The 14,048-nt window shown below is 39.2% G+C and overlaps 1 protein-coding gene across 10 annotated transcripts in view; it reads right to left on the reverse strand.

The window, feature by feature from the left end:
- The window catches only part of OTUD4 (OTU deubiquitinase 4), a 45,246-nt gene that overhangs the window by 9,014 nt on the left and 22,184 nt on the right, over positions 1–14,048 (reverse strand). For 8 of the 10 annotated variants that reach the window (XM_005284290.4, XM_042850275.2, XM_024103421.3 and 5 more), the window contains 6 exons: positions 12,146–12,270; positions 11,887–12,055; positions 4,200–4,362; positions 2,443–2,560; positions 1,018–1,073; positions 347–430 (listed from right to left, as the gene is read on the reverse strand). In XM_005284290.4, coding sequence (XP_005284347.2) covers positions 347–430; positions 1,018–1,073; positions 2,443–2,560; positions 4,200–4,362; positions 11,887–12,055; positions 12,146–12,270 — 715 coding nt within the window. Of the gene's footprint in view, positions 1–346; positions 431–1,017; positions 1,074–1,431; positions 1,530–2,442; positions 2,561–4,199; positions 4,363–11,886; positions 12,056–12,145; positions 12,271–14,048 lie in introns of all 10 variants that reach the window. The other 2 variants (XR_010601797.1, XR_010601796.1) reach the window with 1 other exon arrangement.

Consider the following 14,048-nt stretch of genomic DNA (forward strand, 5'->3'; position numbering starts at 1 on the left):
GTAGAAGGAAGGATATTGGTCTCTGGGAAAGTCCCAGAAGGTGAAATAGCTGGAGGGGGAAAAAAGAAAGTGTTTAACCCAAGCAGCATTCACTTAAAAGGTGGATGTGGATTAACCCCTTACTCAAACTCCTGGAATGACCCTTACAATTAAATTGCAAGATCTTTCGGATAGGGACGAGGTTTCATATAGCACCTAGCATAATGGGTTTCCAATACTAACTGGGGGGCTTTGGGCATTACCACAATACAAAGTAATTATCTTCAATAGCTACATGGCTGTGATGGCAAGAATGCACTGAGGCCTCATGACTGAAAAACCCAAAGGTTAAACAAACATTCCTTACTTGTTCAGCAGGAGATTGAGGTTGTGTCTTTCCTTGTTTCAAAGGAGATGAAGCTTTTGGATACTTGTCATCTCCACCATTCACCTATTACAAAGTTAAAATGAAGAGTCAGTGCTATTCTGTTTTTTTTCCCACTTTTTTTTAATGCCATTAAAGATATTAAGCACACAACACTTTGTTAAAAGGTGGGCTGGCCATCAGATGAGTGTTTGTCAGATTGCTACTATGGCAAGCCTACTGTGATGCCTGTTGATGACCTGTTGGCAGCAGGGATCACAGTGAGAACCTCTAGATCCTAAACCATGCAGACTCAAACCTGTGAAGTACAACCACTAGAGGGGAACAGAAACCCACACTGCGAACATATGGGGTACACTAGCAAATAGAGTTCCAGGTTCAGAAGCACTTTTAATAGCCCAAGTTGTGGAATTTACATTGCAGAGAGAGACTACATACACAGACGTTTAAAGGTTCTAAGGAAGGTTGAAAATACGACAAGTCTCCCTCCTACAATAATCTAAAAAAGTACTAAAGCAGCAGCAGCCTTGGCTCTGAAGACATCTACCTCTCTGCTAGCCACCTTATGCTGTGCTGCTTACTGCATATACGGAAGGGAGGGAGACAGGGCAAGAGAGGGAGAAAGAATTGGTTTGGTCTTTTCTTTAAATTACCTCAGATGAATTTGACTCAAACTTCTGACTGAAGTGGACCTGCCTGGAATTTGAATCTGTAATACCAAAAGATATAACATTGTAAATGAAGCATCAAATCATTTATAATAGTCACAACTTCAGTCAATATAACAAGTTGTCTTTCCAAAGTTAAATCTTCAGATTTATCATGACCTTTCTACTTCAGCTCAATTATACGTTACTTCAAAATAGCATAAACGTGGAAAACAGAATAAGCCGAAATAAGTAGGGCTGGCCAGAAAACAAAATTTCTGTTTCACAAACATTTTCAAGGTTTCGGAATCTGTTTTCATTCTGCATTGGGATGAAAGCGAGACCTTACGAAAATTTTCACAAAAAAGAGAGACCAACTCAGCTTAGAAAAGCCAATAGTCCAGTGGTTAGGTCACTCACCTTGGATGTGGGAGACCTAAGTTCAGGTCCCTGCTCTGCCTGATGCAGGGACTTTCAAAAAATGTGAATCAGATGTAGGCGCTTCAATGCCTATTTGTCTTTATCAGAGCAGAGGAGAAAAGGGGACAGAGGTGAAAAGAGGCAAAAATAGGTACATGGGGAAGGATAGATCCTTGAAGGCAAGACCAAGGAGCTTCAACATGATGCAGTAAAGAAGAGGAAAGCAGGGGAAAGACTGACAGGCAGAAAGCAGATGCATTTTGTGTTGACGCAACAATTGCCTGCTCTCCCACTAGACAACTGCAACCTTCTTCCCCATCGCCACCACAAAATGAACCTCACCAGAAGTAGGAGAGCTTAGTTACCCTATCTTTCCTCCAGGAGATATCTTACAAATATGCGAAGAATTGCGAGGAATATGGGAGAAGGAAATCTCACACCTCTCACCCTTCTCCAGCACTACTGAATTGCAAACATACTTTTAAATTAAATCTCTCACTCACACACTTTTCTTCCAATTTCTTTCCCTGCCCTTACAATTTTATTAGATAAAGTCACTTTAGGCACCAACCCCTTTTACTTGCTTTTTCTTAGATTAACCCTCTTTCCACTTGAGCAAGTATCTCAGGCATTTCTCGATCAGCAGTTTCTGCAATGCTAATCTGGCACTAATTTCAGTATGAGCCGGCACCTAATTACTTTGATGTGGATCAGAAGACCTAGCTTTTCAGCAGTTAGCTCCTGTTGTGTGCCCTCCCACATAATTTGAAAATTCCTATAAAGTTGTTTGACCCAAAGACCACACCCATAAATCAAGAAAACAAGCACCTTCTCCCCCAAAGCATACAACTACATTGCACTTGACCACTGTCACAAAACTTACCCTCATGTACCCAGTCAGATGCATAAATCCACATATAGGCACATCCCCAGCTTTGAAAATCCCAGACTTGGTTACTTAATATAAAAGCTAATAATGCTTAGTCCAGAAAACATTTTCTTTTACCCTACCTTTATCCTTTCGCTCTTCCATATTTCCCTTCCACCTGCTGTTTCTTTTCTCAGGACCAGCTTGGAGCTTTACGCAAGTATCAGCAGTCTGCGTAGCAGCCTGACAAACTAAATGGTTCTAAAGAAATTGAGAGAAACAAAATTCAGCATTTCACATAAAAAGGCTTGGCTATAGAAATGTATAAAACAATGTGCCATCATCTAAAATTACCACACTTGGCCTCCATGAATGCAAGCTTATTTTCAGCAGGCGGCAGAGGAAAGAATTCTAATCTCAAATTTTCTACCCAACCAATTCACTGTTGCATTCTGAGAGGGTGGGGCTCACCTTTGAGTCAAGAACTCAGGTTATTAGGCTACATGGACAAACTTTGGAGTTTTATTCCACTTCTAGAATCTATAAATTCTTCCATTTTAAATTCTTAATATTTCTCCATATTTGAGCAGGAGCATCACAGCATTTGCCACACTGCAACGAAGAGATGGTGGTCTCCTCCAGTCTAGTTCTGCTCTTTACTCATCAGGAGGTTCCAGAAAGGTATCCTGGGCCTGATTCTCTTCTCATGAATAACGATGGAAGTCAGGAATAACACCATTGAAAAGTTTAAGATAAGCAGAATCAGCCCCTCTGCCTGGAAATTGTCGTCCCCAAAGAGCAAGACACTCAAGGTCTCTCTCAAATCCCATTACCCTCACAATCTAACACCTATTAGTATTTCAGCCTGTCTCCCCTACTTCTGTTTTCTGCAGGACTGAAATACAAAAAAAATCAAACTACAAACTCCAAAGACTGATTATGTGAAGACAACAGCTTCTTATCCAGCAGATCTGTTCCCTGTATGTATTAAGAGTTATATCTGCTTACTTTAGAAAGCAAAGCATGTTTTTTATACTCCTGTTAGTTCAGCAGAGGCAACAAGCTACTGGAGATGAGGCTGAATTCCATCCTGACTTATACATCAACAGAAGGGACAACCACATTTCAAATGAAAGACTAAAATCCACACTTAGTTAAACCTATTCAACTCCTCTGAAGATAATTGAGTTCCTTGTAAGTAAGAGCAGAATTCAACCTAAGGAATCTTCATTACTCATGACGATACATGAACAAGTTAGAGCACTGCTTGATTTTCAGATCCCAGCTTCAGTTTGCAGAACTGGCAGTTAGGAAACCCACTGTTTTACTTCTAAGTAAACAGATTTCACTTGGACAAATTGAGACAGACAGTCTTATAACCCACACTGATATTTTTATAGTCAGAGTAGAACTGTACTTCAGAACAAATCCTGCTCCCACCTCTGTCTGTACAGAGGGCCCATAACAGCAGAACTAGAGTAGTTCTACACAAAGGAAAGGCAGGATTTGGGTAATTGTACAGGGGATGTACAAATTCCTTGCAGGAAACTGAGCTGAGCCTCAAGGGTCTGCTGGAACACGGTTCATTTCTACATGGATGGAGCAAGGAGCTCTCTGGCTTCAGCTTCAGTGACCACTCTAGTCATTACATCCCAATGCTTAGATCTGTAATTCTCTAAGGAAAACTGCTAAGTGTCTTGATCTATGATCTACAGTTCTATATATTGTACTTATTTAACTTTATACAGAAGAGATGCAAGACAAGACATTTAACTTTTCAACAGTAATAAGAAAAGTTCACAAGTGCAGAGAACTAAATTTCAAATTTATAATTCACTGGCAGGTTGTAAATACTACACTAAAAATAGCTTATTACCTACAATTAATGAAGCATACATACAGAAAGAGCAGGAAAAGCTTGTTCATCCCTTTGCTGAATCTCATAAAGTGAGCGAGATTCTTCTATGGCCTGCTTCTCTCTGCGTTCCTCTGGAGACAGGCCAAAGTAGTTACAATCTCTGCTAATGTAGTCCAGATCTTCAGCTCTCTCCCGGTCTGGTTTTCTGTAGGGGAAGATGACCAAAAAATTGTCACAGAAATAGTCAAATGGATACCAAGTGTGAGAGTTCAGCTACCCCAGAATTACAATTGGGGAAAGCTGAGAGAATACAGCATACTGTACTAGCTATTCAGGTCCCATGAAGCCTATAGTAAAATAGTAACTGCAAATATCAGGATTAAGAGAAAAAAGTGTGTTCCATCTACAACATATTCCATTTTAGTTTCTTCCTAGGTGGTACTATAACAGAAGTTTGGATCATGTGCATTTTCTCCTATAATTTATAAGGTGTTCTCCCTTTGTTATTTCACATGGTATTATTATACATCCTAACATAGGGCAAATATATACATTCAAGTGCTAATAAATGCATTTCAATAAAAGAATACACAACATGTTTTTCTTCTTCATGCTATTAAATTTATTTTGCATTATTCTGAACTTCTGATGAAGCCATATAAACAAAATATACTCCATCTCTCTGTGAAATGCCAGATAGTAAAAGACTAAGTAGTCTTAAAAGACATAAAACCCTCATAACTTTTCTTTCTTGACTAAGTCTTCCAAATTTTCCATAGTCACTGCGACACCACAGCAAACATAATGGCCAAGAACATGTGATCTGTTGGTGCCTCAAGACAATGGCAAATCCACAGGAGAATGCAGAATGTTTGTCTGAGAGACAATTTCAGAGACACTGTAGAGCTGGGGTTCTCAAGCTTTTTCTTTCTGAGGCTCCCCAAACATGCTATAAAAACTCCATGGCCCACCTATGCCACAATAACTGGTTTTCTGCATATAAAAGGCAGGTCCGCGTTAGGAGGTAGCAAGCAGGGCAATTGCCCAGGGCCCCATGGTACAGGAGGCACTGTGAAGCTAAGTTGTTCAGGGCTCCAGGCTTCAGCCCCAAGTGGCAAGGTTCAGGGCCCCTGGCTTCAGCCCCATGCAGTGGGACGTCGGCTTTCCGCCCTGGGCCCCAGCAAGTCTAACCCCGGTCCTGCTTGGCAGACCCCTTGAAACCTGCCCCGGACCCCTGGTTGAGAACCACTGCTATAGAGGATGCTTTGGTTCTTTCTTGTAGTGGTTCTGCACTTATACTGGGATAGATATTACTCAACTATTATTGTGCAACATGTGGAAGTTAAGTGACTTGTGAACAACTCTGTAAATCTGTTCTTGGCTAAAAACTTGAATACTTGATAAAATATAAAGGTTGTGATCATATATGATTGAATATGACCATTTATATCATTGATTTTACCAATTGTTATACAATAGCTACAAGTCTTGTACAACATATGTCATGCATGGTGTCAATGGAAAAAAGTTATGATTTTCTAATTAGGATTATCCTATTTATATATGCCTGTTTCATTTTCATATCTGAAGTTATTAATATTGGCTACATACAGGCATCATACATATGTGCTGTATTCCTGGGTAACACCCACCAGGTAAAATTTACATTAAGGCCAGACAGCTATGTATTGATGGCCCATCAAGGACACTTAGCTCTCACTATGGGCCATAGAAGAAACTCTTTTTGCCCAGATAGCTCTTCCTGTGGATGCCTCAGCAAGAACGTGGACAATGGCTGCCCTGTGAGTCAAAGCATGTAATGACAGGTTTCAGAGTAGCAGCCGTGTTAGTCTGTATCCGCAAAAAGAAGAACAGGAGTACTTGTGGCACCTTAGAGACTAACAAATTTATTAGAGCATAAGCTTTCGTGGACTACAGAAGAAGTGGGCTGTAGTCCACGAAAGCTTATGCTCTAATAAATTTGTTAGTCTCTAAGGTGCCACAAGTACTCCTGTTCTTCTTAAAGCATGTAATGACATGAGATATGCTCATGTGACTCTGGACTCCATCTTGGGACAGTAACTTTCCATACGCAGCGGCTCTGGGCTTTGTTTGGGACAGTACATTTCCAGGCACATGCCAGAGGCTAGAGAAGACCCCTGAGATACACCTCTACCTCGATATAACGCTACCCGATATAACATGAATTCATATATAACGCGGTAAAGCAGTGCACCGGGGTGAGGGGGGGTTGTGCACTCCGGTGGATCAAAGCAAGTTCAATATATCGGGGTTTCACCTATAACGCAGTAAGATTTTTTGGCTCCCTAGGACAGCGTTATATCGAGGTAGAGGTGTATCTCCATTTTGCCTCTTTCCTGTCCTGATTCTCTGGACTGTGGATTTACAACTAAAAGGAACATTTTGAACTATGGACTGAGGACCTTCTAATCTTTTGGAAGTTATCAGAGAGACTTTACAAGCCAGCAGTCTATTCAATCACTGCTACAAACCTGATATAAGGACTTTGCAATTATTTGTATGTATATTATTAACAGTTTAACTCTTTTTTCTTTTATTATTAAACCTTTAGTTTTTAGTTACTAAAAGGATTGGCTTCAGCATGATTATTGGATAAAATCTGGGTTAAATAATATTGATGTGGCTATGTGGCTGATCTCTTGGGATTAGAAGAACCCTATGTTTGATTAAATTGGTTTTCAGTAACCACTCAGAGTCCAATGTCTGGGTGGTGAGACAAGGGCTGGAAGGCCTAAGGAGACTGCATCTTTAGCTTCTTGTGTGGTGAGACAGAAATTTTACTTTTATTACTGGCTTTGTATAATTAAATGATAGAATAACCACCAGGCTAGGGTGAGGGTGAATTTCTCCACAGTTGGTCCTGAATCTGGCATCCTCAGCTGTGACCCACCAAGGCACGGTGACACAGGTAAAGTAGATTAAGAAGTCCACCAAGAGGAAAGAATTCATGGCTATTGGAGTCTAAGTTTTGACTGGCCCCATTAACAATTTTATTTCTACACCTAATAAGCTACTTTAGATGGTCATAGAGGGTCCTGTGGCACCTTTGAGACTAACAGAAGTACTGGGAGCATAAGCTCCCTGGCCACACTATAGCAGATGTAAAGGTAGCCATCTTACAGCAAAAAAAACTTCAGGACCAGACTCCAAAGAGAAACTGCTAAGCTCCAGTTCATTTGCAAATTTGACACCATCAGATCAGGATTAAACAAAGACTGTGAATGGCTATCCAACTACAGAAACAGTTTCTCCTCCCTTGGTGTTCACACCTCAACTGCTAGCAGAGCACCTCACCCTCCCTGATTGAACTAACCTTGTTATCCCCACACTGATTTATACCTGCCTCTGGAGATTTCCATTACTTGCATCTGAAGAAGTGAGGTTCTTACCCACGATAGCTTATGCTCCCAGTACTTCTGTTAGTCTCAAAGGTGCCACAGGACCCTCTGTTGCTTTTTACAGATTCAGACTAACACGGCTACCCCTCTGATACTTAGATGGTCATAAGTGCCTAATCCAAACTGAATATTATAGCCCTGAATATCCTGACAAACTGCTTCCAGTTCAACAGGCCCAGTTTCCTCTGTCCATCCAGGGACAAAAAATGGGGGAGGGGAGGGGAGTACCTCTCTGTTAATATGTGGGCCGTAGCTTTCACCATTCTGAGAAATGAAAAACACTTACTTCATATTTTGAGTTGATTAAATGTTTTTACTTTTAGATTGGTCAGAAAACATTGAGGACAACTAAGGAAAAGCAACTGAGCACTCCCATATTTGAGAAAAGCTTCATATTAAGCCCTTATTTGATGGTCATGAACAGTAAGAGAATATTAGTTTGTTTTTCAGTAATGCCCACCACCTGCTACATTTCTGGCCAATCTGTGCTGTGTGCTTTGAAAAGAGGATGACTTCTCTCTCAGATACCAAAATCAAAACCCATAGAATCATAGACATTAGAAATTCAAAAGGTGGATTAGATTTATTAAATCTCAATGCCAACTCAGAATGGTCTTTTGCCCTTCAGTATTTTTGGGAATCCCACGTTGTCAGCCAATGCAAGTTACATAAGATTGCTGGCAAAAGCAGAGCAAGATTGAAAGAGATTCAGTAAAGCTGAAGGACTAGACGCACTTTGACAATTCTGATAGTGAGGATAAATATAAAATTAATTGAGAAGGTCATTGGACTACAACACTACTCAAGTCCAACTTTTAAATGGAGAAAATACTTAAGAATCTTGGAGAAAGAGGGCTTCAAAATATTTTCTAAATTATTCTGAAATGATGTAATACCAAAGGCTTGTCCTAGATGTACTGCTACCTAGGCACTGATAGAAATGAATGCCCCTCCACTGCCTAAATAACTCCCATCCTCCCCCAACTCATTTCCCCTTGAAAAAAAACATCTGTTTCTGCTCAATCATATGCAAGAAGTGCCTATAATTCCCAAATATTCATCTGAGTGCTTTGCTGTAGCTGCAGTTGTGCTCCAAAGAGGGTACCAAGAGAGAAAGAACAAAGGATTCTGGGGCATATCTGTGACTAAAAGCTACCCACTATATCCAAGTGAGAAAAAAAGGTGAGCAGAAACTCTGCTGTAGAAGAGTGGTTCAGAGCTGGCCTGCTGGTGAGTGTCCCCTGCGGCTGAAATGCTAGTTTCATATCCCCTAAGAAGGGTGGAGGTATACACTATCCTTTATTTAAGATAAAGGCAGCACCGGAAATGTTATTTATTAGTGTGATGTACTTTTCTTCACTATATAAAAGATACAGAAACCTTCTTTTCCAGACTACTCCATAAAAATGTAACATAGCAAACATTTCACCATGTCAAAGTTCTGTGATGAACCTGCACACAAGATTCGCTTTAGAGCAGTGGTTCCCAAACTGGGGTTCGTGAAATGTTACAGGGGGTTCTCAGGAAAAAATTCCCTAATAGTGGACAGAGCTGTCCCTAGGGACCCGGACCCCAGGCACCATGGGGCCAGCAGCCCGCAGCCCATGGACTTCCAAGAGCTAAGCAGATCAAAGCAAGCATATTTAATCACACTGAAGAGATTTAAACTTCAAGACTCCTTATAAGAAATGGAAAGGGAGGTGGATATTTTTTGCTGTTTTTAAAATTAAATAGGCAGCTAGTATAGTTTTTAAAATTATGAAGAACAAGTTTAAGCTTTGTTGTAATGTGCATTGTTTGCCTGGACTGCTCAAGACCTGAATGCTTGTGTAGGAGAAACTCTAAGTTGGCTTCTTAAATACCTTCTTGCTGGTTTCACATCTGATACTCCTTGATGAAACATAGCAGCCTTGTCTTATAACAGGCTTATTCAAAGTGATACAAGCTACAAAAGTGAGATCTTGGAAGATGTAATAAATGTAATAAAAATACTGTAATGATTAATAATAATAAATAGTGTGTAATAAGCATAGCATCAAAACAAAATTTTATATTTCCAAGATCACTGCTTTGATAATTTATACTCATGTAAAGGAGAAAATCCCTGGAAATATTCATATTTAGGAGGGGGTTCACGAGATTTGACATTTTAGTGAAAGGGGTTCACAGGTTGTTAAGGTTTGGGATCCACTGCTTTAAAGCAAGATTTCGTAACCTAATAAATTCAGTCAAATAAAGATGAATAATAGTATACAGAACCAAAAGTTAGAAGTGCTTCTAAAAAGATTCTGTATTTTGCAGTTTGACAACACGATCAAATTAAGAATTTTTACATTTAAGAATCTGAATCAATGTCATAAGAACAGGGGGGAAAAAAATCTTCAGGAAACAAAGCCACATTTCCTATTAATTCTTTCCGTATGTTAAGATTTATATGCGTCCTTGCTTAAGTATACGCATGTACAGTTTGACAGTTACAAGCTTATTTTTACTTCTCGGTAACAGAGTACTACTCGGAAACAATATAGACAAATGCAGAATATTTTCTAAAGATTGTTTTATCCTTTGCACTTTTTGAATTCACCAACTGAAACTGCTACTTAATTACAAAATAAAATCTGTGTGTCTTGTCTCTGGATAACATCTGAAAACAGTCGTCATAACCCAAGAGAAATTATCTGCCAAGTACTTAATCTATAGCTAGAGTGTGATTTTAGACATTTGCTGTCAAAAACAAAAGCAGATCTGGGGATAGTACATGTGCTCCTCCACACAGTAGCAAAATCAAAAGACCAGGACAGCAAACAATACACAAGTTAAGGAACTGAAAACAACTTATGTAAATGCCATTAATCATTTTATTACTGTTACGAATACTGGCAGTTACTTTAGAATCTGTACCTATCCACACACATAGCCCTACCTCTACGATGGAGATTAACTTTATACTTAAGGATTCTCTTTTGAAAGTTCTATTTTTTCTCTTCCCTAATGGCTACGATGGAAACTTAAATGGCTCTCTCAAGGCAATCTTTAACTATAAAATAAATAAATAAATAAAATCATGGCACAACAATGACTTTTGCTGCCATCACATTGTTTGCATGTTATATCTTCCCCTACCCTGTGTCAGTCTTGTCCTATTTAGATTGTAAGCTCTTTGGGGCAGGAACAGTCTACTGCTCTGTGTTTGTACAGCATCTAGCACAATGAGACCCCATGCTTGATTGGCCCTTATGCACTACCATAAACTATTAATAAAATAATAATAAAAGTGCCAGCAAAAACAAAACAAAACACTAGCATCCTCTTGAATTCTTTGCCTTAATTAACATAGATTCCATGTAATGGGTTCTGAAACTGACACACTATATTCCCTCCCGGCCCATGGTCCTCCAAGGGCAGCCATTTTAGGCTTCCAGCTCCTGGCCATCACCTCTATATGGTGGAGACCCACATCTCATTTCCCCTTGACCAGAGATTTTAAGGCTACACAGCTCCCTGCCTTACACTGTGATGTCCCCAGCAAGCCAGACAGCCTAAAAAAGCCAGCACCTGTGCTCTGCTTTCTCTCTGAGGGCTATGACCACTATATTGCCTGCAGTTATACGATACCACACTTCTTCTCCTAAGCAAACAAATTTATTCTTAAGGTAAAAGCATTACAGAGAAAACAATAAAAGAGCCTGCACGCATGCTAAAAAGTTTACCAGACATCACACCCAGCTCCAACACAGGGATCTGGTTGGTTTCAGTCCTTCAAAACCCACAACTGGATTTTCCCCATGATTACAAGTCCATCTATTTTAGATCCAGAAACAGATCCCAGACTGGGCAGATCAGCCATTTCTTTATGCAGCTCAGGCCTTTGATCTTGGCCTTCTGTAACAGGTAATCAGCAGATAATCACCCTCTCCTCAGGAAGTAACTTCAAAAGGCTACATTTTTGCATAACCAGAGTTGGGGAATTTGCATTAACCTCTTTAGAGATTCCCCGGAAAATCCACTTAACACTTATTGTCCCAAAAGTCCATACTTGCCTGGCACAATTTCAGTATAGTCTGTTGAACTCCCAACATCTCCCCTCTAAAGAGGTTACATACAATTCCGGCCCACACTAATAAATATATATATATATATTTTTAAACTTAATACAGTAAGGTCTTTCAAGGATATTGCCATATCTGTCACACTTGATATTGAACATCAGCTGGGATGCACAAGAAACAAGCCTTTGAGCTGTAAATGGCCAAGGCCCAAGATAATGAAGATCTTATTTCTCATTTTACCTTACAGACTGGGAGGGATTCCTGCCCGTAGTTTTGTGCTCAGTAGATGTCTGCTGAGACTGTGAGAACTGATGCAGTCTGGTTCCCACAGCATACTGTTGTCGAGGAGGTAGCACTGACTGGGTTTTTATTGGCTTGCTTTGATTCTTTGGCCCTCTGCAGTCTGCATCTGTGTCACAGAAGCAGAAACATTTCATAAGATTTTTCTCACAATTACTAGAGACAATGTTTCTGCAATTAGAAGAGGGAAGAATCCTACCAGGCTGAATATTTTGCCCACATGCTGTAGAGAACTTTTTAATCTTCTTCCCTGACACAGTATTCCAGCCCTCCATAGGAGATGCCTGTGGAAGTGGTTTAAGGCTTTTCAGTGAGACAGCATGCCTGCATAACAGAAAGAGAAAAAATATAGAGGTCTATAGATTGGACTGGGGTTTGTATAAACACCACCAAATGTTTACTATGACAGAAGGCTCTTTTCTGTTTCTGGGAGAAATACATTGAAGTTTTCTTTGCTCTTGTGTTTAATATGTTGCATGAGCTTAACGAGGACAGTAAAAAAAAAAACAGTTAAAGGTCTTATAGTTTTGAGTTCTCAGAAACAGAAATAAGCTTCTAAACTGAAACAGTTTTCAACAATTTGTACAGAACATGCACAATTTTAACTCATAACGATGCTATTTTGTAATGAAAATAACCCAAAAACAAGTTTTGTTAAAAAAAATATATTTTTTGAGGGGAGGGAGAATAGCTTATTGATTTTTACGTATAAAATAGATATTTTAACATCCTGACACAAAGACAAGGCAGAGGGATAGTAAGAACATTCTATTAATGAGACCAGTGACTATGTCTACTTTCCTCCCTTGACTAAGTAGTCATTTTAAAGCAAACTAAAGAAAATATCAAGTGAAAACAGACAACTTATCAGCACTTTCTAAAGCTTTGTGGACAAACACGTACATATGTCCTTGATTTGGAAACTACAGGGCTTTTCCATCTTTACAGAATGTCACAAAGAGCAGCACACTGGGCAGATTTCAGAGTAGCAGCCGTGTTAGTCAGGAACATGACAACAGATTTAGGGATATAGCCAGGGATATAAACGAACTTTAAATTACGGAGCATTGATTGCTTTTATCTAGGCAGGCAGCATGAACTGAAAGTGGCATTTGAATTATCTGATATGAAGATATTCAGTTTGGTGGGGAGGGTGGATGAGTACTGGTTTAAACTTGAACTGTAACTGACTGTTACTCCATGCACCTATTAAAGGCAGTTCTAATATAACTATAGCAAATTTGCAAAATAAAATACAATTTTGCAAGATGACATCACAGTTGCCAAGTGTCTTACTCCTTCCGTCCCAATGCTATGACTGGAGAAAGTGTTCCCTGTCTGGATTCCTCTCTTCAAACCTTAGCATTGGAGAGATTTCCCTCAACAACTCTCCTCAACCCTTATCACATGATCAGGAGTTATTCTGTGAGGAAGAAGTTACAGCACCCGCAATACAACTTAAGGGAGATGGCTCAGATAACAGCCATTTTGTTGCCTTGATATCTGGGGATAAAGACATAAGTATTAATTCAATCAACACACAGCTCTTTCTGTATGAAATCAGGCAGACTAAAGAGTTAATTAGCGATTAAATAAGTCTGCTATTCCCTTTCACAACACTTTGAACGTAAAAGTTAGCCACAGTTCTAGCATCCAATTACAGAAGCATTACCAGTAATTCCCTAGTGGGAAAATATCATGCTGTCTAGGTTTGGAGTTTGTACAGAAAATGCTCTAATTTGAGTTTTTTAAAGAATAAATATACTAGGGCTGTCAATTAATCACAGTTAACTTATGCGATTAACTCAAAAAATTAATTGTGATTAATTGCACTGTTCAATAATAGAATACCAATTGAAATTTATTAAATATTTTTGGATGTTTTTCTACATTTAAAAATATATTGATTTCTATTACAACACAGAATACAAAGTATATAATGCTCACTTTATATTATTTTGTATTACAAATATTTGCATTGTAAAAATGATAAACAAAAGAAATACTATTTTTCAGTTCACCTCATACAAGTACTGTAGTGCAATCTCTTTATCGTGAAAGTGTAACTTACAAATGTAGATTTTTTTTGTTACGTAACTGCA

This window comes from Chrysemys picta, chromosome 5 (genome assembly GCF_011386835.1).
Source record: "Chrysemys picta bellii isolate R12L10 chromosome 5, ASM1138683v2, whole genome shotgun sequence".
Classification (NCBI taxonomy): domain Eukaryota; kingdom Metazoa; phylum Chordata; order Testudines; family Emydidae; genus Chrysemys; species Chrysemys picta.